General features: G+C 56.0%; 1 protein-coding gene across 2 annotated transcripts in view; it reads right to left on the bottom strand.

Annotated features, from left to right (window-relative positions):
- B4GALNT4 (beta-1,4-N-acetyl-galactosaminyltransferase 4) overlaps window positions 1-24,737 on the bottom strand; it is a 140,869-nt gene that overhangs the window by 18,350 nt on the left and 97,782 nt on the right. For both annotated transcript variants that reach the window (XM_050952789.1, XM_050952790.1), the window contains exons 4-10: window positions 22,338-22,433; window positions 21,823-21,913; window positions 20,564-20,664; window positions 18,995-19,062; window positions 14,114-14,192; window positions 7,864-7,930; window positions 636-779 (exon numbers count right to left, since the gene is read on the bottom strand). In XM_050952789.1, the coding sequence (XP_050808746.1) occupies window positions 636-779; window positions 7,864-7,930; window positions 14,114-14,192; window positions 18,995-19,062; window positions 20,564-20,664; window positions 21,823-21,913; window positions 22,338-22,433 (646 nt within the window). The remainder of the gene's footprint in view (window positions 1-635; window positions 780-7,863; window positions 7,931-14,113; window positions 14,193-18,994; window positions 19,063-20,563; window positions 20,665-21,822; window positions 21,914-22,337; window positions 22,434-24,737) is intronic.

Raw genomic sequence — 24,737 nt, 5'->3', positions numbered from 1 at the left:
CTAGACAAAGGACTGATGACCCATCCCAGCTGTGGATGTACTCCAGAGACTTGATTTGAACCTGCAGTTTATTCTATCGCTGCTACAAGCCTGAACCAAGAACTTTGCCATTACTGTATGTAATTGATTCCATTTAATCAATTCTTGCTCTTATCTATATCTTTTTCCTTTTATGAATAAACCTTTAGATTTTAGATTCTAAAGGATTGGCAACAGCATGATTTATGGGTAAGATCTGATCTGTACATTGACCTAGGTCTGGGGCTTAGTCCTTTGGGATCGAGAAAACCTTTTTCTCTTTTATTGGGATACTGGTTTTCATAACCATTTATTCCCATAACGAGTGGCACTGGGGATGATACTGGGAAACTGGAGTGTCTAAGGGAATTGCTTGTGTGACCTGTGGTTAGCCAGTGGGGTAAAACCAAAGTCCTCTCTGTCTGGCTGGTTTGGTTTGCCTAGAGGTGGAAAAACCCCAGCCTAGGGCTGTAACTGCCCTGCTTTAAGCAATTTGTCCTGAACTGGCACTCACAGTTGGGTCCCGCCAGAACCAACATCGTTACACCCCTCCAGCCCCGCTCTCCTCACACTCCTCCACCAGCAGGGACTCTCCTGGGAGCCCCTGACTCACTTACTGAGGAAGAAAGTATCTCTAGGGTCGGGTTTGAGCATGTCGGCCCCATGCTTGTCCCTCTGCGCCTCTGACATGTAGCTCCCAGTGTGGCTGGCGAGGGACTGGGGGATGTGAGCCACATGGTTCATCTTCAGAGAGGACTCGTCTGAAGGGGAGAATGAGGAGAAAGACCATAGTGACCCTGGGCCTTGACTCACATCCTGGCGAGGCAGGCACAGGGGCTCCCGGCCCAGCGGGCCATGCTCTGGGGGTGAGTGCACCTAATGATCCCAAGTCCACTCCTGGGTGATGGGGCCAGACAGAGATGTTCCATACGGACCCTCCCTAACCACAGCTTTAGCACTGACCCTAAACCTCCTCACCCCACCCCAATTCCTCGACCCCAAATTATGCCTCATGCCAATCCCCCATGACCTGCAGCTTTAATGCTGCCCCCCAAACCCCATCCTGATATACCTGCCCCAAACCCCACCCCGATCCCGACATGCAGCTTTAGCACTGATCCTCACACCCCACGCCATCCCAATCCCCTCGCCCCAAACCTGTCCCATCCCGATCCCCTCTGACCTGCAACCTTAGCACTGACCCTCAAACCCCACTCCATCCCTTCACTCGAAGCCATCCCAATCTCCCCGCCCCGAACCCCACCCCGATCCCCTCTGACCTGCAGCTTTAGCACTGATCCTCACACCCCACGCCATCCCAATCCCCTCGCCCCAAACCTGTCCCATCCCGATCCCCTCTGACCTGCAACCTTAGCACTGACCCTCAAACCCCACTCCATCCCTTCACTCGAAGCCATCCCAATCTCCCCGCCCCGAACCCCACCCCGATCCCCTCTGACCTGCAGCTTTAGCACTGATCCTCAAATCCCACACCATCCCAATCTCCTCGCCCTGAACCTGCCCCATCCTGATCCCCTCTGACCTGCAGATTTAGCACTGACCCTCAAACCGCACCGCATCCTGATCCCTTCACCTCGCAGCCATCCCAATCTCCCTGCCTCATCCTGATCCCCCCCTGGTCTGCAGTTTTAGTGCTGCCTCTCAAACCCCATCCCATCCCAATCCCCCTGCCCTGCCCCTTGATCCAGAGGCTTCCACCTGCGCTGTCACCCAGGCCCCTGCCGCCTCGCACTCCTTCCTGCAGGTGGTCAAGATGTCCGGAGCAGTGCAATTTCAAAGGCTAGGCCCCATGCGTAACACTCCCACTGGCCACCTTATAAAGGTCCAGCATAGGCGCATCTCAAGGAGATGCTACTGGGCTCTAGTGGAGTGGCTTCTGGCCTTCTCCGGGGGGAGGGAGATGCGCCACCTGATAGCAAAGGAGAATACAGACAGAAATCCAGATAGAGTCTCTCGGCAGGTATCATTTGTCCCCAGGCTTGCTCTGCTAGAGCAACAGATAATCTAGCTGATTTTCTAACCAGTGTCATTCTTTGCAGGTAGCATGCTTGTCCTCGCCTGACATGGAGGGGGTGGAGTGTCCTCGCCTGACAGGGAGGCTTCAGGAAGAATACCAGTAAGTGAATCAATTGGTTTATGTGGAACTTGGAAATTACCTCCAGGATGAATTTCAGGTGGAGGTGAAGGGATACCTTCTCTAGATGAATATTAGCATATGGCAGGTCAGCCATCAGGGGGCCCAGCTCACCCACTCTCCTGGCCAATGTCATGGCGACCTTCAGGGACAGATGGGTCATTCAGCACATGGCCAGTGGCTCTGTCAGCATTGAAAGTACAAGACTGAGGTCCCACTGCAGCGTTGGCTCCCCTATCGGTGGGAAGGTCCCAGGCCAACCCTTTAGGGACCTGGTTGTTACAGGGTAAGAACAGAGTAGCCATCTACTGGAGGATGGAATGCACTGATTGTTGTTAGGTGGACCTGGAGCGAGGTAACAGAAAAATGCAATGTCTTGAGGAGGTGGGCTTAAATAGCAAGACTACCTGCTGGCTCTGATAGCTGGTTCTGTTGCACCCAGGTACAGAAACATCCCCATTTGCTAGGCAGCATTTTCTGGTAGACTCTTCCCTGCTATGATTAAGTATAGTTTGAGTGGCCTGCGAACACAAATGCTATAGGTCTAATGATCATCCAAATGCCAAACAGTGAGGAGAAGAGAGAGATGTCTGATCCTCTTGTTCTCCCGAGTTAGCAGCCAGGAAGGGCTGAATGCTGATGGGTTGACTTTCGCAGGCAGTCCAGAAAGTAAAACTGTCTGGGCCAATTGGCTGCAAAGAGGATGACTCATGCTTTGTCATGACAAATCTTCCCTACACTCTGGGGGAGTAGTGGGACGGAGGGGAAGGCTCATCCAGGACAGTAGGAGGGCACTGCCCCAGGAGTCCTGGCCTTGTGCTGCTCTGGAATCACACACGTTGAACTTGTTGTTCATCTGAGAGGGAAACAGGTTCCATGGTGACGACCCCCACTGAGTGCAGATGCTGTTCAGCCCTGAATTGTGTCACTCCCACTCACGACCGGTCTTGAAATACCTGCTGAGGCTGTCTGCCAGCAAGTGCTGGGCACCACGGGGGGTACGTCACGGACACTGTTCCAGAAGATGATGCCTCTCTACGCACGCTGGCAGGGATTTTACCCTTCCTTGCAGTGGCTGTGGTAGGTGACCCTGCCTTCTCCGGGGGAGCAACAGTTACTGACTGGATTAGCCTGAGGCGGCCATATTTTATCTGCACAAATAGCCCCGCACCCCCTGGAGTCAGTGGATCTGGACCCCTGCCATGTGATAGAGGCGTAACTTCTGCTGTGCTGTATGACCGGGGGCGAGCACAGAGAGCACGCCTGCCTGCCACGCATTTACTACCGGAGCCAGGACGTCCTAGGCAACGCAAGGTCAGAGCTGCAGTGAAAACTCTGCAGACAAGCTGAGCCCTGTGTGCTGGAGTGGGGATTTTTCATAATATTTTGGATGACTATTGTGTGGACCTCTGTTTCCCCTATGTGGGGCTTGGCTAACAGGGTGCTGGGAAAGAGTTGTTTACTTTTTGCAGAGACCCAGAGATACAGGTGTGACCAACTCCTACCTGCCTAGGTCCCCATGCCCATGGAGCATCCCGGAAGACAATGGCCACTCCAATCACCCAGATATTTGGCACCTAGCTACAAACGACCATGAATGGTTCACCCTCCTTAGGGTTTGGCTACACTTGCAGCTGTACAGCGCTGGGAGTTAAACCTGTCTTCGTACAGCTGTGTAGGGAAAGTGTTGCAGGGCTTGGTTACACTAGAGAGTTGCAGTGCTGGTGGTGGGTTTACAGCGCTGCAACTTACTCACCGTCCACACTTGCAAGACACATACAGCGCTGCATCTCCCTGGCTGCAGCACTGGCTGTACTCCTGCTCTGCCTGGGGTATAAGGATTGCAGCGCTGGTGATGCAGCGCTGCTCCGCCAGTGTGGCCACCAAAAGCGCTGTAATTGGCCTCCAGATGTATTCGGAGGTATCCCAGAATGCCTGTTCAGCCACTCCCAACAGCGCTGCAAATGTGGCCACACTGCAGCGCTTTCCCTATACAGCTGTACGAAGACAGCTGTAACTCCCAGCGATTTACAGCTGAAAGTGTAGCCATATCTGCAGTGTGGCCACAGTGACAGCTAGCAACGCTGCAGTGTGGCCACATTTGCAGCGGCATTGGGAATGGTGCATTATGGGCAGCTATCCCAGCGTTCAAGTGGCTGCAACGTGCTTTTCAAAAGAGGGGGGTGGGGTGGAGTGTGACAGGGAGCGTGGGGGAGACAGAGAGAGTGGATTTTTGGAGCTGACACTGTGTCCCCGCACGCCCTGCTGTTTCTCTCCTCAAGCAAACACTAGCTGTGGACATTCCCTGCCTGCCTCTGCTCAAGCAGCAGTAGCTGTGTTTGTTTTTTAGATAAGCAGCTCTGGGAGCCCCGAGTTCACAACAAAACAAAGAGAGGCATCACAACAAAACAAAGAGTGTTATCTTTACTTAAAAGCATTATGGGAAGCTTCCGGAGGTCAGTTACAGCATAGTAAGATTAATCACGGTTTACACCGGCACCCCAGCGCTGCAAGAGCAGTGCTATAGTTGTTATTCCCCAGGTCGAGGTGGAGTACAGCCAGTGCTGTAGCCAGGGAGATACAGCGCTGTACGTACCTTGCCAGTGTGGACGGGGAGTAAGTTACAGCGCTGTAAAGCCACCACCAGAGCTGTAACTCTCAAGTGTAGCCAGGCCCTAAGAAACCCAGCTGCTTTTACAGTGCTGGCTGAGATTCACCCCAGAGTAAGGAAGCTGGGGGTGCATTGCTCCCTTTGGGGGTGCAAGTCTCCCACAGGTGTCCAATCCAGGTGGACTCGCTGCAGGTCGGTCCCAGGTGGCAGTGAAGCCAAGTGGCTTTCCCCAGTGAAAGCGAGTGACCCTAAGAGGGCTGATACCCTGAAGGGGTCTTCCCAGGGACAGTTCCAGGGCTGTACAACAGCACTGGACCTGTTTGCTGCACTAGGAGACTGTCCTAGCCTTCATATCCAGGGAGGAAGGGCTGGTTTGTTATTCCGTGATCAGCCATTTCCCTTCAATAACTCCCACCCGCTCGCAATCTTGTCCCCCTCTCCCACCTTGCAGTCTGAGCGCAGGCTGGCCTGCAATCCCAAATTGTGGGGGAGGGAGGGAGCACGGGAGCAGGAGACACCCACATGCTGACTGATAGTGTGCAGGAGGAAATACATGCATGAATCATCTGTCTCACGGGCACCTGTGTCAATATCCCAATGGTTTCATCATCCGTCTTCTCCACGTTGATCCTAGGTGTATCTGCTGCCACCCCTGCTGCCTTATCAACCCCTTCCAAGGGCCACTTAATTACCAGCCCCTTATGTAATGAGAGCTGGGCCAGGATCTGTTCATTAAGAGCTCCTGCTGCCAGGCTGGGTTGCGGGGGAAGGAGAAGACCTATAGATTTAAGTAAATCCACACCATCCATCCCTGCTTACAAGATAGGTCAGCAGTGTTGTTGTAGCCATGTTGGTCCCAGCATATTAGAGGCAAGGCGAGGTAATAGCTTTTACTGGGCCAGCATCTATGGGTGAGAGAGACACGCTTCCGAGCTACACCGAGCTCTTCAGGTCTGGCCAGGGCCAGGGCTAGGAGCTGCCCTCTTTGTTTCCCTACAAAGCCAGGAGGAGTGAGGGAAGGAGTCCTGGGGAAGGCACCTTTCCCCAGGCAAGAAGCTCTGGGATCGGCTGTCCTGTCCGGGGACAGGGCCCTCTCAACGAGAGCCGGCAGTGGGAAAGAGAGCGCAGATCTTGGCTGGCTGAGAAGCAATGGCTGGCTGAGAAGCCCTCATCCCCAGGGTGGGAGTGAGTCTGGAGGGGAGACCAAGCCGCTCCCAGCAGGGGTCCCACCATGGCTGTCAATGGAATTCACCCGGCCGCGGGTGTCAGAGGGTGGGGCAGGCAATGGCATCTCCTCCCTTCCTGAGCTCAGCTTCTTGGCTGGCCCATGGAGCTGGGCTCTCTGTAGAGGAGGGAGGGGTGAGCTGGAGCCAGCACTGCAGGACACTGTCGCTGTGCTGGCATCTGTCCTGTGACAGAGCCAGCCAGCCCGGCGCCACTAATGCTGGGCTGCCTGCAGGGTTTGCTGCACTGCAGCTTTGGGGAAGATGAGGGAGAAAACGCCGACAGCTGGAATTCCTTCCAATTCAGCCCTGTGTGGGAGGCACATATGGACACACGCTTCCATCTCACCACTGCCACATGCCACTACACCTGCCTCTCCCCAGACAAGCGCCACCAGGCCTGCTCTGCCCCAGCACATCCCGCCGCATAAGATCTGATCCTCCCCATGGCACGGTGCCTGCACCTCCACACCCCACCATCCCAACCCTGATCCGCCCCATAGCACCACACCTGCCCCGCCGCACCCCATCGCCCCAGCCCTGATCCGCCCCATAGCGCCACATCTGCCCCGCCGCACCCCACTGCCCCAGCCCTGATCCGTTCCATAGTGCCACGCCTGCCCCGTCACACCCCACTGCACCAGCCCTGATCCGTTCCATAGTGCCACGCCTGCCCTGTCACACCCCACTGCCCCAGCCCTGATCCGTTCCATAGTGCCACGCCTGCCCCGTCACACCCCACTGCCCCAGCCCTGATCCATTCCATAGTGCCACGCCTGCCCTGTCACACCCCACTGCACCAGCCCTGATCCGCTCCATAGTGCCACGCCTGCCCCATCACACCCCACTGCCCCAGCCCTGATTCGCCCCATAGCACCATGCCTGCACCTCCACACCTCAACCCTGATCTGCCCCGTAGCGCCACACCTGCACCTCCACGCCCCAACCCTGATTCGCCCCATAGTGCCATGCCTGCACCGCCCCAGCCGTGATCCGCCCCATAGCATGCCTGCACCGCCCCAGCCCTGATCTGCCCCATAGCACGCCTGCACCACCACACCCCACTGACACAGCCCTGATCCACCCCATAGCATCCTGCCTGCCCCTCTACACCGCACCACTCCAACCCTGATCTGCCCTATAGCGCCCCGCCTGCCCTGCTATACCCCACCTTCCCCACCACACCCCACCGCCCCAGCCCTGATCCACCCCATAGCGCCACGCCTGCCACGCCACACCCCACTGCCCCAACCCTGATCCGCACCATAGCACCATGCCCGCACCTCCACTCCTCACCACCCCCACCCCGATCCGCCCCATAGTGCCACACCTGCCCTGCCACACACCACTGCCCCAGCCCTGATCCGCTCCATAGCACTGTGCCTGCCCTGAGCCACCCCACACCTTTACACCCGCAATGATTTAGACAAAAAATGTCAGTGGCACATCATGGAAAACAGAACATTTTGGGGACAATTTTTAGAGGAAAGTTTTGGATTTCGGAAAAAAGGCCCTTTGTCAATGAGAAAACCATTTAGGATAGAAAATTCCCACCGGCTCCCACGCTCTGGCCTGCGTGCAGCCACACCCAGCCATTCAGGCACAGCCACGCTAATGCCCATAGAGGCATGCTCCCGCTGCCACACACTGCCATCCCGATCCCATTGCTCCCACTCCTATGCGCTCTCCCCCACATGCTCACGAGTACATGGTCCGATGAGGAATCGTGCCTGTTACACGCACAGCCTGCCGTTCCCACAGCACACGCACTTCTGGGCACACGCTACCCCTGAACGCCAGGCGGAGGAAGGGTAAGCGGATCTGGGGACAGGCAGCATGCCGGGGAATGGCTTTACCTGTGTAGAGAGAGATGAAGGGGGAGTCGATCACCTCGAACTTCAGGCTGGGAAGGAACACGCGCCACTGGAAGAGAGAGAATGAGAATCACAGCTGGGGCTGGGGGCGTCACGCTGGCCTCCTTGCCAAAGAGGGGTCTGGTAGACAAGCAGGGAGCAAGAGGCTGCCCCAGTGCCCGGTCAATGCTTCTTCCCTCTGTGTTTCCTCTCCTGGCTGCCAGTGACTGTCAGGGAGAAGAGGCTGCCCAACAGAAGCCGAGCCCGCAGCGTGCTGCCCACGCCTATGTGACCCTTCCCATCTCAGGGTAGCAGGAAGTCACCACTCTCAGTAGCCAGGTTACATGCTCCTAGGCCCCAGCCCTGACCGTATGGGGAGCAGGGAGGTGCTGTTCCAAGGTGGCTGTGCCAGATTGTGCAGCACTGATGCCCTCCAACTCAGACTGTGGCCTGGAACACACCAGTGTCAATCCAGAGTGACTCCAGATTGCAGCACAGGCCTTGTCTGCACGGGAGTGGGGAGTTTGCACTGCTGTAGCCATACATGCATTGCCCCAAGATTGGGCTTGTCCCAGTGGGACTTACTGGTAATTCACCAGGGCATCTGTGCACACACTCTGCTTTGCACAAGTGCAGTGTGTCTGCACTAGTGCTTCACACCAATGCAGCCAAATCAATGCAGTTACATTAGTGCGAGCCTCTGTAGTCTAGACAAGCCCTTATACACCACAATGCCAGGAGCCTCTGACTGAAGCCAACGGGAACATCTCCAGATTTACTCTGGTGTAAACGAGGGCAGAATGGGGCCTTTCAGTTTTTAGTTACTAGGAAATCGCGGTCCCCTATTGTGGGATTGGGATTCAGAACCAGGATTTCAGATGTGCAGAACTCAGCAAGCCAGAGAGATCTTTGGGATCACAGTTCCGACTGAATAGGCTTGCCAACCAGTTGCTTATTGTGTTGAGTGACAAAGGCAGTTTTAATCCATACAGTGTACTGTGTGTGTGCGCATCTCTAGAACACACATACTCTCCCCTGTGCTGCTAATCGAGCCAGGCTAGGTGGCAGCTGAGCAGAGAGATCCACCCTGTGGTCCATCTCACACCCAAAGAGGAGGTAGCGCCCCGTGTGAAGCGAGTTTATTTTCACATTCCGAGCAAGCATCTTCAGGAGTGCAAGCTTGCAGCATTTGCCAGAGACTTCAGAGCAGCTCCAGCTAGCTGAGCAAAGAGAGGAGGGGGCAGGGGACATTTTCTATGAATGGCTCACCTCCCTTCCAGTTCAGAAAGGGATGAATTGAGTCTCTTTAAAAAGTCTAATCATATTTCACCTCCAGCGGCCCACAGAGCTGGAACGGCTTCCATGAAAGGAGCAGGGCTCGGCAGAGAGGGATCAAAACGAGATTGTTCAGAGTCTCTAGGAGATGAGGAACATTTTATCTTGAGGGGAAAGAATTTTAGATGCCCTCCTGAAATAAGCATCCAGCCCTATTTGAAGAGAGGACTTTCTCAAGCACCACAAGAGAGCTAGCTCTTCATTACTGCCTTTTCCCTCTTAGTATTCTTTTGCAATACTACCCAAGAAAGTAGAAAACAACTTTTCTTAGGGCCCCCTGTCCGCTTCTATTGTTTGCCAAGCATGGATCCCCCAAACTGGGTTGATACCAGGACTTTTTAATTAACAGACCTTGAACTACAGATGTCAGCATAATTGTGGGACTACAGTGAACTGTCCCACAGCACCAGCAGGGGGAGCACAAGATATTAGTGCAGGGGTGGGCAAACTTTTTGGCCTGAGGGCTACATCTGGGTATGGAAATTGTATGGCGGGCCATGAATGCTCGCAAAAGTGGGGTTGAGATGCGGGAGGGTGGTGAAGGCTGTGGGGTGGGGCCAGAAATGAGGAGTTCAGGGTGCGGGTGCGGGCTCTTGCTGGGGGTGCAGGCTGGGGGGGTTGTAGTGCAGGAGGGTGCTCCAGGCTTGGATCAAGGGGTTCGGAGGGTGGAAGGGAGATCAGGGCTGGGGCAGGGGGTTGGGGCATGGAAGGGGCTTGGGGTACAGCCTCCGGGCAGGACTTAACTCAAGAAGCTCCCAGAAGCAGTGGCATGTCCCTCCTACGGCTCCTATGTGGAGGCGCGGCCAGGTGACTCTGCACGCTGCCCCGTCCGCAGGCACTGTCCCATAGCTCCCATTGGCTGCAGTTCCTGGCCAATGGGGGGGTGGCTCCTGTGGATGGAGCAATGTGTGGAGCCCCGGCTTCCCCTAAATGTAGGAGCTGAAGGGGTGACATAATGCTGCTTCCGGGAGCTGCGGCATGCGCACACGGAGTGGCCCCAATCCTGCTGGGCAAGCCCCAGACCCCACTCCCCAGTGGGAGCTCAAGGGCTGGATAAAATTGGCTGGCAGACCAGATGTGGCTCGCAGGCCATAGTTTGTCCACCCCTGCATTAATGCCTGGAGGTGCTACCTCAATGGAGCTAGTTTCTTGTGCCATTGCTCACTTTTTTAAGGAGCGCGGTGGATCTGAGACCAACAGCACCGAGTCATTGCTAAGGGCGCCCTTCACAATATTAAATGTCAGTTTTGAAGTCAGCCGCAGAGTATTTTGTGTCTTAAACTACTGAAATCAAAAGGAGACAGAAGCCCCACTGAGCAGCTGGGAGCGTTTCCTTTACTCAAGACAGCTCTTACTGAAGTTGCCAGCTCTAGATCTGACGCAAAGCCAACAGAAGTCAGCAAGCTTTGGCTCAGGCCCTAAAACAGCGCTCTCTTCCCCAGCCTCTATGCACAGAAACAGCACAGACTCAGCTCAAATAGGTGTTTAAACCAAGGCCGTTATGCTGACCCAGAGCCCTGGGTCGATGCTTCTATAGCTGTCTGTGTGTTGTTCCTTTCAGTTGATTTTAAATCTCTTTCTAATCATCTTAAGCTAAGTTTTGCATCAGTTTGCAGCCAGGCAGCCTTGGGCATTGGTTTAACTAAAGCCACTTTAAATGATCACACATGTAGCTAAATGGGTGCAAGTTTGGGTATGGACCAGCCCCTAAATTCACAGTGGTACAATGGGGAACTGCCAAGGGGTTCCTCCCTACTTTACGATTCCTTCAAAGGGATTCCCTCCTCCCCCTCAAAAAAAAGTTTTCCCACATCCCCCTGCTTATTTTTTCCCCTTTGAAATTCAAAGTCTTGCCCATGCTGAAGGCAACGGGAGAACTAGGGAGATAGTGCCAAAGGGAGGGGGGATTATCAGACTGTCTAGAACTTTGTGGTGTTTTGTCTGCACACATTTAACTCCAGGGCTAATAAACACTGTGGAGAAAGGAAGCCTTTGCTAAAGACTCAACATCCAACCATGCCCATTAAGGAGCCCGTGCTCCCAATGCACACACTCTGAGTTGCTCAAGAGGTCATCCAGCAAAGACAGGAGATTGGATTTGACACTCTGGACATTCCTCAGGTGGACAAGAATCAGGGAAAAGTGCCCCTCCTAGCCATCTTCACATGCCACAGAGACATGGAAAAGGGCACTCACCCCATTTTAAAAATCCCTTGGCAGATTGCCTTGAATGCTCCTCCTCCGCTAGGCAGCCTCCTGTCCTCTCCTGCCCCTGCAGAGCAGTCCTGTGGGAGCTGAGCAAAGGCCATGCTCCATGGGAAATGGATGGGCCCAAATGTCCAGGTGACAGGTGCTAGGGGAGACTGTCAGTAGCTGTCAGTGCTGCCATTGGTCCACGTCTCCCCTCACAAATGCCAGGTGCTGAGGGTGGCAGGAGGGAGCCCTGAGGCATTTGGGAGACTCCACTGCATGTAATGTTCTGCGGGTCTCTTGAAGGCACAGACACTGCTTGGCGGTTCTGCAGACAGCGCTGCTTCGCTCAGCACTGGCTTCCCCTGGTGGGATGGTGGGAGGGGATGCTGTCTGGCTGGGCGTCTGTCCGTCCCCATCTTTCTGGGCAATTCATAGCAGACCAAGATCTCAACTGTATCAGCCACTTCCCACGGTCTCCCACTCACAAGTACGGCCCCTAGCCCCTGGCACAGCTCGGGCACCAGCACAGCTCGAGCACCTGCACAGCTCCGTCTCCCACAAGCATCCCAAGCACAATGATGACCTGGAGAACGCCCCACGGAATTGGGGGCAGTACCCCCTGCGGAGGCTCACGGGTAAGGCAAGGACAGGAAGCCCAGAGCAGCACCCAGGGATGGACGCACCAAGGCCTGCAGGTGTGTGCACACCGGAACCTGGCGACCTGAGAGGCACAGGCTGAGCACAGAGCAGCCCGCACAGCTAGGGAAGTGCCTGCCTGGCTTGCTCCCAGCCCAGCGCATGTCACTACCTAGCTAACGCCCGGCCTTCCTTCCCCAACAGCTCTGAGGGCCTCAAGAGAGCGCGCGGCCCCACAAAGTCAGTATAAAAAGTGGATTTGTCCCTCCTCCATTGGCCCCAGGAGGTGCCCAGCTGACAGGGAATGCCTGCTCTAGGGATGATGGAGGCTCTCCAGGAGAGGAGAGAGGTGGTCTGGTCAGGGGTGGCTGGCAGATTCATTGCTGAGTCTTGGAGCCAGGACTCCTCTCCCGGAGATGCTCAATTAGTGTTTGTTATGAGAGAAGCATCGTGGCCAGAGCAAGGCCGTTAGCGCTGACAGGCCACCGGACGCTCAGCACGCAAAGGGAAGAAACCGCCCAGTGCCGGGCTGGGAACACGTACTCCGCTGACCCGTGCTCTGCGTGCTCATAGCGTGGGCAGCGAGAGCAGACACCCCTTTGGGGCTGGCTCTTCAACGCACCCTGGGAGGCTAGAATCACAGGGCCAGAGGCTCAGCTGGTGTCACGCCACTAGGGTGGCTGAATTACACCCACTGAGGTCTGGCTTTAGGAGGCTAGAGATAGGCGAGACCTATTAGAGCGCCCCGTGCCCTCCCATCCCTTCCAGCCAAGGCAGGATCATCCCCCTCCAGCAATTCCATCAGTGCTTCAGCCAGCCGAGTGCCAATGGTCTCAGTGGAGGAGTCCCACTCTTTCCCACAGGGACGACACCACAGTCAAACAGAGCATCTGCACTAGCCAGCCCTTGGGCCCTTTTGCCTTATGAGGAGGGGCGGGCAAGAGGCAGCTTTACCCACATCCCTGCTGAAGGTCTGAGACGCCCCCCTCTGATTGACGCTGGACAGCAGGCAGCGCCTGTGAGGGCAGCACACACAGCTCACCGTGGCATCCTCCCGAGGCAGCAAGACTGGCTAGGTGGCTTCTTTATTCAAAGGAGAGGATGGGCTCTGTGGACTCAGTGATGCCCCCTCGGGCAGGGCCAGGCCAGCCTCCCATGTGCTCCAGCAAAGCCCCTCTGCAGCCATCGGGGTTTGAACTGGATGAGGTGGGAGTAGGGAATTTGGAGGAGAGATTGGGGCAGGGACAGGGGGCCCCCCTCAAGGGCACACTGGGCTCCAGCAGTCCTCTCTCTGCTCCACCCCGAGTCTGCAGAGACTTTGGGCCAGCTCAAGGTGCAGAGAACCTGATCGTCAGCAGTGCCGAGCAGCTGCTGATCCCACTGGCATCAGCTGGAGACATGGGTGATCAGTGCTGCTGAGAATCAGGCTCTGGGCCTCTCATGCTGAGCCCCCTGAATCAGGAGCTGCCTCTGGAAGATTTGGCCCTGATGTGTCTCATCGCAGGAAAAGGCTCGGGCAGTACAGTGCAATGCCACAAAGAGACGCCAGCCACGCACCATGTCCAAGGAGGATGCCCTGCCCAGAACACACTAAGTGCGCAAAGACGGGGACAGCAAACAACAGGTGAGGATCATCTCTAGGGAAAGCTCCAGGGAGAGATGGGAGCCACAGGGCGCCCAGGAGGGTAGATGAAGGGGGAGGTCAGGAATCTGCCTGGGGAAATCTACAGGGTACAGATACAAGTAAGCAGGTGGGGGACATATTCCAGGGCTGCAAGGAAGAGATAGTGGGAGCTGGGACCCAGGCCTCCCACACCTTTTCTCTGGGCTGAAGTTGGGGGTGTGTGGTGGGGAATGGGGGATTCAACTGCAGGTTTCCCATTCTCCTCTGGCAAATCTTCACCCTTGGAACAGATCCAGGTTGAGGCTTTGGCAAGGAATGTATCAGAGCCCAGCTAGGGGATGGAGGCCACCCGGGGACGCGTTTCTCTGAAGGTAAGCAGCTGAGCCCCACAGCCGTGAGAGCCGGGGCCTGGCTAAGCCAGCACCACAGAGCAAGCCTGGCAGGGACCAACCAGAGGTTACTCACGCCTACTTCCACGTGGTCCGACCCGCGGTCATCCTGCTTGTGGAGGAGCTCAAAGTAATAGCGTCTGGAGGACATGAGGCTGCACGAGAGGGAGAGAGGCTGGTTAGGAACCAGTGATCCTGACAAGGGTCTTTTAGCCCTCCCTCCAGGGTGGGGGAGCCCACAGCCCTCTGTCCCCAGAAGGCCGGCTCCAGGAGCTGGAGAGCATAGGCACTTGGAGGCGTGGCAGCCTTGTGTCAGGGGTTTTATGGCTGGCTGGGAGATCAGTGTGTGGAACAGTTCCCTCACCCTCACTGCAAGAGCCAGCTGCACTGGCATGGGAGCAGCTCTCCCATCACCCAGGCAGAGGAGACCTCTCCTGCACGGGACATGCCGACAGGGCTAGCCTCACAGGTCCTGGTGGGATTTCACAGAGAGCGTGAAGGAGCTGTGCCTGCTTCCCAGCTCTCCTCCCCACCTCCCAGAATGGCCCCCGCACAGCCCCCTGTCCCAGACACACACTGTCCCTCCCAAGCAAGCTTTGGCTGAGGGTCACAAATGGATCTTCCCAGCTTGCTCTCTGCCTGGGGCTGGGCCATGCGGAGCAGCTGCCAGATCTCCACGGCTGTGCAAGATGCCTAGGTTCCTCCCGCTGCCACTGGGAATGGAGTGGGAAGCTCGCTCTGATAGGTGCTCACAAAACCCGTCTGCTATTGCCTTTCTGCTCACCCCGACACCTCCTGGCTTACCACAGGGCAGTGTGGAGGCGGCTTCCCCGACCCATGGTACCCCCAGCTCATCTCAGCAGGGATACCCTCACTAGCCAAAGCCTGCATGGCGGGGATCCAACTGCTGCTACGAGTTACAGTGACTGATTCTGCTGCCTCTCTCATATGCCCAGGGCCTGTGCCTGGGTTTCAGCCTCTCAGCTGCTCCTGGCGCGGGAGGGGGAGATTGACATGGTGTTTCCTCTCTGGGATATGGTGAATGGATACATGAAGTGATGCTGTCAAGCTGCAGGCATTCTGCAAACAACCATTCTGGGGGGAGTAGAGGGGGGTTGTGAGTTGTGGGCGATGCGAGAAGGGAGGGTACGAGGACACAGGAGGGGGATGGGGGAAGAGAGAGCGCTGCTGACAGCTCCACTCAGGAGATAGCAGACCCTGCACCGAGCCTGCTGCTCTCAGTGCTGCCTGTCAGTCCCCAGCAGCGAGCTGAACGCTCCCTCCCCCCTTCCTGGGGGGCTGCATGACACACTGCCATGGGAATCCTGCCCAGTGAGGGGAGCGCTGTCTGCTCGGATGGCGTGAGTCAGGGCCAGTGCCCGGCTCGCATTGCAAATACCCTGCCTCGGTGCTTTGGAAAGTGCTGGGAGGGAAGCCAAGCTGGCATCTCCTAGCCCACCCACTGCCCCAGGGCCTGGAGACGCCCCACGGACAGGAGAGGGGGCTGCTGGCCTCGACCCCTCAGCGTTCAGGCAGCAGCCATGGGTGATGACACTCGGAGCACTGACCCCGGCTACTAGTGTTCAAATGCAAGGGTGGGAAGAGACCACCAGAGACTTGCCCCCATCCTCAGCAGGCTCCGATAGAGGGAAACAGACGGACAGCCCCACGACAGCTGCCTCCGACGGGTGTTCAGTGACCCTATCGTGTAACACCTCTGAGGGCCTGAGCTTCAGCAGCTCTGAGGCCAGGCTGGAGAGGGGGATTAGAAGGCGCTGGGCAGGGCCGTGGCCCCCAGAAGGGCCCTCAGAGGAACTAAGGGACCTGAGCCTTCTGGCCAGGACGATACAGGAGCAGTTTCCTGCAGCTGCTTGCGCCAGGGCAGAGGCCCTGCACGCTGCCTGGGAGAGACTGTGGTGGCAGACTGGGATTGCAGGACAGGGCGAAACACATGCAGGTGTGGAGGCTGTGGGCCAGTTCTCTCACTTCCAGGGATACACAGTTCCTCTGGATGATGCCAAGCACGCACTGGGGCCCAGACATTTCAGACAGTCAGGCTGCCGAGCTAGCAACCTCTGCTAAGGGAGGTTCCTGGACTGGAGTAGCAGAGGACGCTGCACTAGGAGATGGAGTCCACTGGTAGCGCTGCATGGGGACCAGAGAGAGGCTAGCAAGGGGGCTGAGGTGCACTGCGTAGGGGTAGCTAGCAGAAGCCAGCATTACCTAAATCTGCTGCCTAGGTGACTGTGCCACCTAGGAAGAGTCAGCAGCGGGCCTGGTGAGGTCCTTGTGAGAACAGCACATTATCATGCATCGCCAGCTAACGTAGCCCAGAAATATCTGACCTCCCCCTGCTTTGCTTGAGTGCAACATGCTGCTCCGATTTCCCCTGAGTGCTCCGGAAGATCTCGCTCTCATGGCTCCAGGCTGGCCGGCCTCTCATCAGCTGGGTGTAATCGTGTGTGGCCTGTGCACCTGAATGCCCCTACCACCAACACTCCCCTCCCCGCTTCTTTCACTGCCATCCTAATTAGATTAAGAGGATCATATTGTCCCTGGCTAATCATCTGCAATGCCAGCTGCATTGCGTGACACCCAAAGCCTTCCAAGTGAAGGGACGGAGCAAGGGACTCTGGGATAGCACCAGGGTGGATTGGAGGGTGAGCGGCAGGGTGCAACCGTTCCTGGGGAGGGGTGCACGTTAGCCCCTCCCACTGCACAGTCACTGGGAAGCCCAGGCTGGAGCCCAGCACTGCATTGGGAAGGGCCCCCCACAGGAGTAAGGGCAATAATATCTGGTGTAAAGCAACCTGGCAGATCACCGGTCTGGGAGAAAGGGGGTAACACACTCCTAAGCCCTTAGGTTTATTACAGCTTCTGTGGCCACAGAACCATGCTCTGTGAACTACGACAAAGGGGCGGGGCTGGCACCACGCAGTTAAACCAGAGGAGCTCTTCCCTGTCTCCCCTCCCTCAGGAAAAATGAGACTGACAATGTGTCTTTGGACTGTGGAACTTACTGCCACAGGGTGTCATTGAGGCCAAACACTTAGCAAGACAGAGACCGGGCCTTTACATGGATCACAGGATATCCAGAGCTCTTATACTAAGAGAGGGCTCTGGAAAGGAGGTGAAACGTCGTGCTTCAGGCCTTACGCCAACCTCTAGCGATTAGGTGTTAGGATGAGACATTCATAGGGGGAAGATTAGCTCAGATCTGCCTACTGCGGGGTTTCCTGCACCTTCTTCTGCAGCATCTAGTGGTGGTCACAGGACAGTGGGCTAGAAGGGCTTGGGTGCACCCAGTCTGGCTCCCTGCTGTCAGTACTGTCAGAGAACAGAGTTAACAGCAGGGAGAGCTAGTCAGGTGAAATTAAAAAAGAGAAGAGCCAAACATCCGATGCTACAAATCAAATATTCCTAGGCTAGGAAGGATGGTCTTGTGGTTAGAGAACAGATTGGGAGCCGAGACTCCTGGGTTCTATTCCTGGCTCGACTTCCCTTCCCTGTGGCTCAGGTCTCCCATTTGCAGATATAATAGCTCCCGGGCACGGAGAGGCTCAGTTTGTTAGCATCCTCATTGTGCTGGCAGATTCCCCGCGGGAGGGAGTGCAGATACAGTACTGTTATGGCACACCCAGGGGCCATGAGAAACAGAAGGGTTGGAAGGAACTCACAGCCGGCTGCTACCAAAGCGTCAGCAGAAAGGCTTGTCATGCCAGGGAAGGGGACATTCAGAGTGAGGGATGTGGTTGGATCTGTTACCCCTAACACAGGGGTACCAGACTGTGAAGCCCATTTATCCCCACAGTGCACCCCACACCACATGCTGAAATTGAGAGAGATCACAGGCCCCACTGAACTCATGGGGGTCTGTGGGGGCCCTAGCACCTCCACTGGGCTACCTGTGCCTTAGCACATGCTGCTACATTGGATCCTGGCAGCCTTCCCTACTGGCTCCACCAACAGCTAATGAGGGAGGCTGCTTGGGCCGCCCCACCACCCCAGCAGAGGAGCAGTGTTGGTCAGCTGCCTGCATGGCCCGTGGCCAGGCCTGGTGTGGGTGTCTCTGCCCTTCTGGCAGGGTCCCTGCTATTCAGAATCCTTCCTGCATCTGGACGGATTCCCTCTTGCTTTTGCTGGGCTCTCTCCTCCTGCCTCCTTGCCAGAGAAGGATGCTCTAAGCACGCCGTGTGCACCCTCTGAGCATCCTGAACTGGCCATTCGTGCTATCGGCAGAGCAAGCCCAGAGTCGCAAGCCCTGCATGAAAACTCGATGCGCTCAGAGCTGCTGTCTGCGCCCGTCTTCCTCACCCCTCCTAGAGATCCAGCACAGGGGCAAGGGTTAGGGGTAGTGCGGGGGCAGGGACAGGTCCCTAACCCAGGACAGACCCTCCTATCTAGCACAGCTCCCCAAGTCCCTGAGATCTCATTGTGCGGCACCGGCGCCCCGTGATGCTGCCGGAGAGGGATTGGGGCTGACCCATGAAAGGCGGGAGCTCCGGGAGCTCTAGTGCAGAACAGAGCGAGGGTGGCTGTGACATGGAGCTGGAGGAAAGGACCCTCTCCCCGGCCCAGGCGCTAACGCGCTGCCTGACAGCGAGCTGATGGAGCAGGCAGAGACAAGCCAGAATAGAGCTGTCAGCTCCGGCTAAAGCCATGTCGACAAGCAGCGTGCGCGGGTGGTGGGAGAGGAACCCCTCGGTGACATAGCACGACGGGGGTTGGAGAGCAGGTGTGGGGGAGACAGACACAAGGGGCAGGGAAGCAGAGCCAGCTGGGAGGGGGAAGGAAGGAAGCAAAGGGACAGAGGTGATGGGGAAAACAAAGGAATGGGGCTGGAGGTGGGGTTTGCTGGCCGTATGCTGCCCCGTTCCCCCATCCTCCCCCGGGACCCTGCTGGTGCTGAAGCTGGGCAAGGAAAGGACTGAGCGGGCGCAGGGAGGGTCCCACCTACCGGACAGGTTTGGAGACTTGAGAGCTGAACTTGGTGAATTCCCCTGGAGCCGTCCACTCGGAGCCCAGCTGGCGGGGGAGAGAGAGTGCATGAGAGCTCGCTCTAACCAGCTGGCGGGAGAGTGCCAAGGTGGGCCCAGGGGGCTGAGGGACCTCTAGCCCCAAAGGCAGCACCCAGGGGACTTGGTGTTCCACGGGCCCATTCCCCAGCTGCTTTATTATCACCACCATCTAGCTGTGTTTGGGCAGGGCCTGGGAACCCGGCCAGGGATCAAGGCCCCTCCATGCTCAGTGCTGCGCCTGGGGCTCGCTGACTAGGCATCAGACAGGATGTGACCCGCTAGCTCTACCTTGTATGGCTCCATGCGAAACAAGCATCATGGACAGGGGCTCCACGCAGGCACAGGCAGTTTTCACTCCCTCGAGAGCCAGCAGAGACCATTCCAGGCCCCCAACACCCAGCAGGCAGCACCAGAGCTGTTCTGCTTAAAGAGACAGCAGAACTCCCCTGCCTTGCAGAGGAGCATGGCTGAGCATTGGCTATGCACATGCACAAGGGCTTCAGGCTGCACACTAATCACTCACTGGGAGAAATTAGGACAACAGCTATGGCTGGTGGGTGGGGAGGGAGATGGTCCCACATCTGCCTACTGTGGGGTTCTTGCACCTTCCATGGAAATTGCTGGTGCTGGCCACTGCTGGAGAGTGGACATGGGACTGGATGGACCCTTGATCTAAAACAACCCAGCCGTTCTGGTGTTCCTAAGACACCAGCTAAGCCCTTACATCTGGTATAATTGGTAGGGGTCCTTGCACACCCATTGTCGGCTGTTGTGGAGCCATTATGGTGGAGGTGAGATTTAAGAGATTTGGAAAACAAAGTTGCCTGTGAGTCTAACAGCCATTTCCAAGAGCTCCTAATGGCGCCCCTTACCCTATGTATCTTCCCAGGGCAGCAATGCGAAGGGTGAGCTGAGAGAGAGCACAATTTCCAATCCACGCCCGGAGAGTTATTAAAGGGCAACCCCCCAAACGTTTCCAGGAAGGGGAAGAAAAGCCCCGTTCCCAGAGTTTCCTTATTCGCCTGAACAGCTGGCCAGACTCTCTTGCCGGGCTTGCTGCCCAAGAACAGACTCACTCTCCAGGATCAGAGCAAGGCAGAGACATTTCAGTCCCAGAGCCTGCTGGACATTTCTAAGGTGAAGAGCACAAGCATTTGGTGTGAGAGTGCTGCTCCGGTCCTACTGCAGTGCTGCAGCCGTGACGCAGCACCTGAACACCTACGCATGATGGCATTTGGTATCCCACGCTCCGGTTGTGACAACGTGGCCTCCAGATGTGATGGTCACAGCTGGATTCGCTCATGTTTTCTATGGATCCCACTGGCAATTATCCCAGCTCCATTTGTACTTTAGCATCCCAGCTCGGGCTCCTCCTCTCCCAACAGATGGCATTGCTTGCAGGGAGATAATGAAGAGCATCGCTGCCCAGACAGACGAGCCCAGGAGCATTCACTGCATAGGCGGAGTGCTGACAGGGGATGGAGGAGTAGTTAAGAAGGGATCTGTACCTTGCCCACAAATGCCACCAGCCGGGCATTGGCTGGGATCTCATCAGAGCTGAGCCAGAACTCCGAGTTGTCGTCCGACGCTACGGAAAATTGGAAATCCCCTGTGAAGCAAGGAAGAACGTAGTTGTTAATAGAAGACCACAAGAACGACCATACTGGGTCAGACCAATGGTCCATCCAGCCCAGTATGCTGTCTTCTGACAGTGCCAGATGCTTCAAAGGGAATGAACAGAACAGGCCAATTATTGAGTGATCCATCCCTTGTTGTCCAGGCCCAGCTTCTAGCAGTCAGAGGCTTAGGTACACCAAAGTGTGGGGTTGCGTCTCTAACCATCTTGACTAAGCGTCATTGATTGACCTCTTCTCCAGGAACTTCTGTCTTTTTTTTTGAACACAGTTATACTTTTGGCCTTCACAAAATCTCCTGGCAATGAGTTGCCCAGGTAAACTGTGTGTTGTGTGAAGAACTGCTTCCTTATGTTTGTTTTAAGGCTATTAATTTCATTGGATGACACCTCATTCTTGTGTTATGGGAAGGGGTACATGACCCCTCTTTATTCACTTTCTCCACACCAGTCATGATTTTATAGACCACTAGCATATCCCTCCCTGAGTCGTCTCTTTCCCAAGCTGAACAGTCCCTCCTCACACGGAAGCTGTTCCAGACCCCTAATCACTTTTGTTGCCCTTTTCTGTATTTTTTCCAATATATCTCTTTTGAGATCGGGCGACCAGAGCAACAATGGAGCAAAGTAGAAGCAGCTGCCCCTGACGAGAATCCCCAAGACCCACAGGTTACAGTGTGGAATGGCGGCAGGCAAGCAGGGGTGACGGATGTTCCCCGCACTGTGGGACAACGGGGAGGTGGGGTGATGATGGTGGCTGGGTCACAACACCCATGTAACTTGCTACATTAAGGGTCTCTGCCAGAGCACTCTGGAGCTATGCTGCTGTCCCAGGAGGGATCAGACGTTGCTCTCTGTACCTCAGAGCCTTCTGGGCTGGTGGTGGGGGTAGTGGTATGGGATCCCTGCAGCTACACAGCTGCTCCTGCCTTGTGCCTGCAGGTGAGAAGGGAGCGTAGCTTTATGGAGCTCCCTGAAGCCGCATTAATAATCTCAGGCTCTCTTCTGGTCTTCGAACCTAGGAGTCTCTGAACATCCCTGCCCGAGATGGGCAAGGGCAAAAGGTAAGAGGCAGTGGTTCTGTACAACGCTCCCATCCAGCCCTTATAGGTGAGGGGCAGGTGAGATGCTCACCATCCTTGAAGGGGTGGATGTATCCAAAGATCCGCAGCCCGTAATTCTTCCACTTGGGAGACACAGCCAGCTTCTTCACCGTGGTGCGGGTCTGCACACGCCAGAGAGAGCGCAGGGACACATCACACGCTGGCCTCACTCTGGGCCACGTCACACTAGCATCCACACCCTCCAGCCCCGCCCCCACCTCACAGCCCCACTCTGCTCCACCGGGTCCCTAGAGAGGGTGAAATTCCACTGCCAGGGCAGGGCCCTCGGGCCCACTTCAGTCCCACACCTTTAACACCCCTCATGGAGGGAAATTCCCCCCCGAGAAAGGTCCCATGGATCCCACAGGAGTTATCTGTCCAGGATCGGTCCCTAGGGGATCCCTGACTCACAGGCTCCCCCCAGGTGCAACGGGCTTTGGTCAGGCCCGCAGGAAGCCAAACGCTCTGGCAGAGCAGATAGGCCAGCGACCCCCAGCCGAGCCGAGGGATGCCGCAGCCACAGCCCAGGGAGGGACTTGTACTCACGTGGGGAAAGAGTGGGAAGTGCAGGTTCTTCCTCAGGTGCCTCACGGCCCCTCCACACCAGTCCTCGAAGACGTGCAGGTTCACCTTCCCCTTGTACTGCAGAATGAACAGCCCCCACGGGGGTGTGAGACCGCTTCCTGGGCCGGCCCCCCCACAGGGGTGTGAGAGCGCTTCCCAGCCGGGCCCCTACCTCCCATTGGGGTGTAAGAGCACTTCCCAGCTGGGCCCCTACCTCCCACCGGGGCGTGAGAGTGCTTCCTGGGTCGCCCCCCACTTACGGAGGCGTGAGAGTGCTTCCAGGGCTGCTCCCCCCACGGGGGTGTGAGAGCGCTTCCTTGGCTGGGATCCCACCCCCACAGGGGCATGAGAGCGCTTTCCGGGCAGGGCCCCTACCCACACGGGGGGGTTGAGAGTGCTTCCCAGGCCGGGCCCCCACCCCCCACGGGGGCGTGAAAGTGCTTCCCGAGCTGGGCACCCATCCCCCACAGGGACGTGACAGCACTTCCTGGGCTGGGCCCCTACCTCCCATGGGCTTATGTGCACCTCCCCGTCACTGACCAAAGACCATGCCCAAATCCCACGGGGAGGCCGTGGGGAGATTCCCACAGGTGCTGGATCAGACCCCACTACACCAGGGGGCTCAGAGAGCGGCATGACACCACAGCAAGGCTGAGGTCAGCACGCCAGGAGGGGAGCAGCTCAGGGGGCTGTGGAAGGGAAAGGAGTGTGCAGCCTAGTAGCACATGCTCCCCCTGCTCCGTGTGGCGTTCCAGGGGAAACGTGGGCGCAGGTTGCTGTTTTTCTTGGGGGTTGCGTGTTTTTAAACACACGTTTCCTGCCCAGCCAGGTCAGAGCAGCCCCAGGTTCCTCAGTCAGCCCACGGTACTGCCAGCTCAAAGGAGGATCTGTTTCAGTTCAAGCCATGCCAGCTCCCCAGCCCTGGCGCTGTCTTTAGCCAGTCCTGAGCTCTCCCCAGGGTGATATGCAGTCACAGCAGGGCACAAATGTACTGGTGGCTTAAACTGGGGCAAAACCCATGTGACACTGCTCTCTATGTGCTTTATAAAAATATATTTATAAGTGTGAATAAGATGTAACTGGAATATGCTTCATGCAAAAGGCCTCTTGTAAAGTATCATTATAAAGTTTATAATCTATTGAGTGTGGTCATCCTATTTGTATGACTGTATCATTCTTGTATCTGAAAATAGGAATACGAAGTAGAACTCTGAGGTCCTATTGTAATTATGCAAAGTTTGAGCCATTAATGGTGGTTTAGAACCTTGATGGCTCCCATTGACTAGGACAATTGATTGTAGATGGTTCTGTTTACCTGCAAGCCTCCACTGTATATATGCGGGCCAGCCCTGGAAGAGTGGAGGAGGTCTCACAGGACATGTGAACATGTCACATGATACTGGAATCCATCTTAAACCTGGAGCTTTTCCATTTAGAAGGAGAGGTGGGAACCCAGAGAGAGACAAAAGATTCCTGGCTTGTGACAAAGCTATAAAAAGGGGGTGGAGCAGGACAAAGTGGGTCCCAGTCATGAGAAAACCCCTGCTTTTCACCTAGGAGGCCTGCAGGAATAACAAGGACTGTACCAGGGGAAAGGATTGGGCCCAGACTAGGAAGGAGTCTAGTCTGTGAAAGCAGTTTTATTGGGACATCTCTGAGGGTGAGGTTTACCTGTACTCAGTTTCTTAGTGTATTAGGCTTAAACTTGCGGGTTTTGTTTTATTTTGCTTGGTAACTTACTTTGTTCTGTCTGTTATTACTTGGAACCACTTAAATCCTACTTTTTATAGCAAAGAGCTGTGCGTATCTCTCTATCAGTGTTATAGAGGGTGGACAATTTGCAAGTTTACCCCGTATAAACTTTATACAGAGTAAAATAGATTTATTTGGAGTTTGGATTCCATTGGGAACTGGGTGTCTGGGTCCTGGAGATAAGTGACCTGCTGAGTGTTTTTCAGTTAAAGCCTGCAGCTTTGGGGGCATGGTTCAACCTCTGAGTCTGTGTTGCAGCAGGCTTGTGTGTCTGGCTCAACAAGGCAAGGTTCTGGAGTCCCAAGCTGGCAGGAAAAACAGGTTCAGAGGTAATCTCAGCTCATCAGGTGACGGTCCCAAGGGGGTCTCTGTGACCAAACCCATCACACCCCAGTCTACAGCAAGTCTTAGAAGCCCGTCCCCTGCAGATACAGCCAATCCCTGGCTGATGAAAAAGCCAGCTGCCAGCAATGGGCCTAGCACCATATCCTAAATGCCCTAGACACAGCTCAAGTTCCAGAGATGAGAGTCTTCCCCAAAGCCTGACCAGCCGCCCCACTCCTACAGCTTTCATGGGCCAGCTAGGCCTCACGGCTAGGGACCCAGGGATTGTTCCAGCATTAACCCCCA

Source organism: Gopherus flavomarginatus, chromosome 5 (assembly GCF_025201925.1).
Source record: "Gopherus flavomarginatus isolate rGopFla2 chromosome 5, rGopFla2.mat.asm, whole genome shotgun sequence".
Taxonomy (NCBI): Eukaryota; Metazoa; Chordata; order Testudines; family Testudinidae; genus Gopherus; species Gopherus flavomarginatus.
The sequence above is the reverse complement of the archived record's forward strand: the minus strand, read 5'-3'. Positions and strand labels throughout refer to the sequence as shown.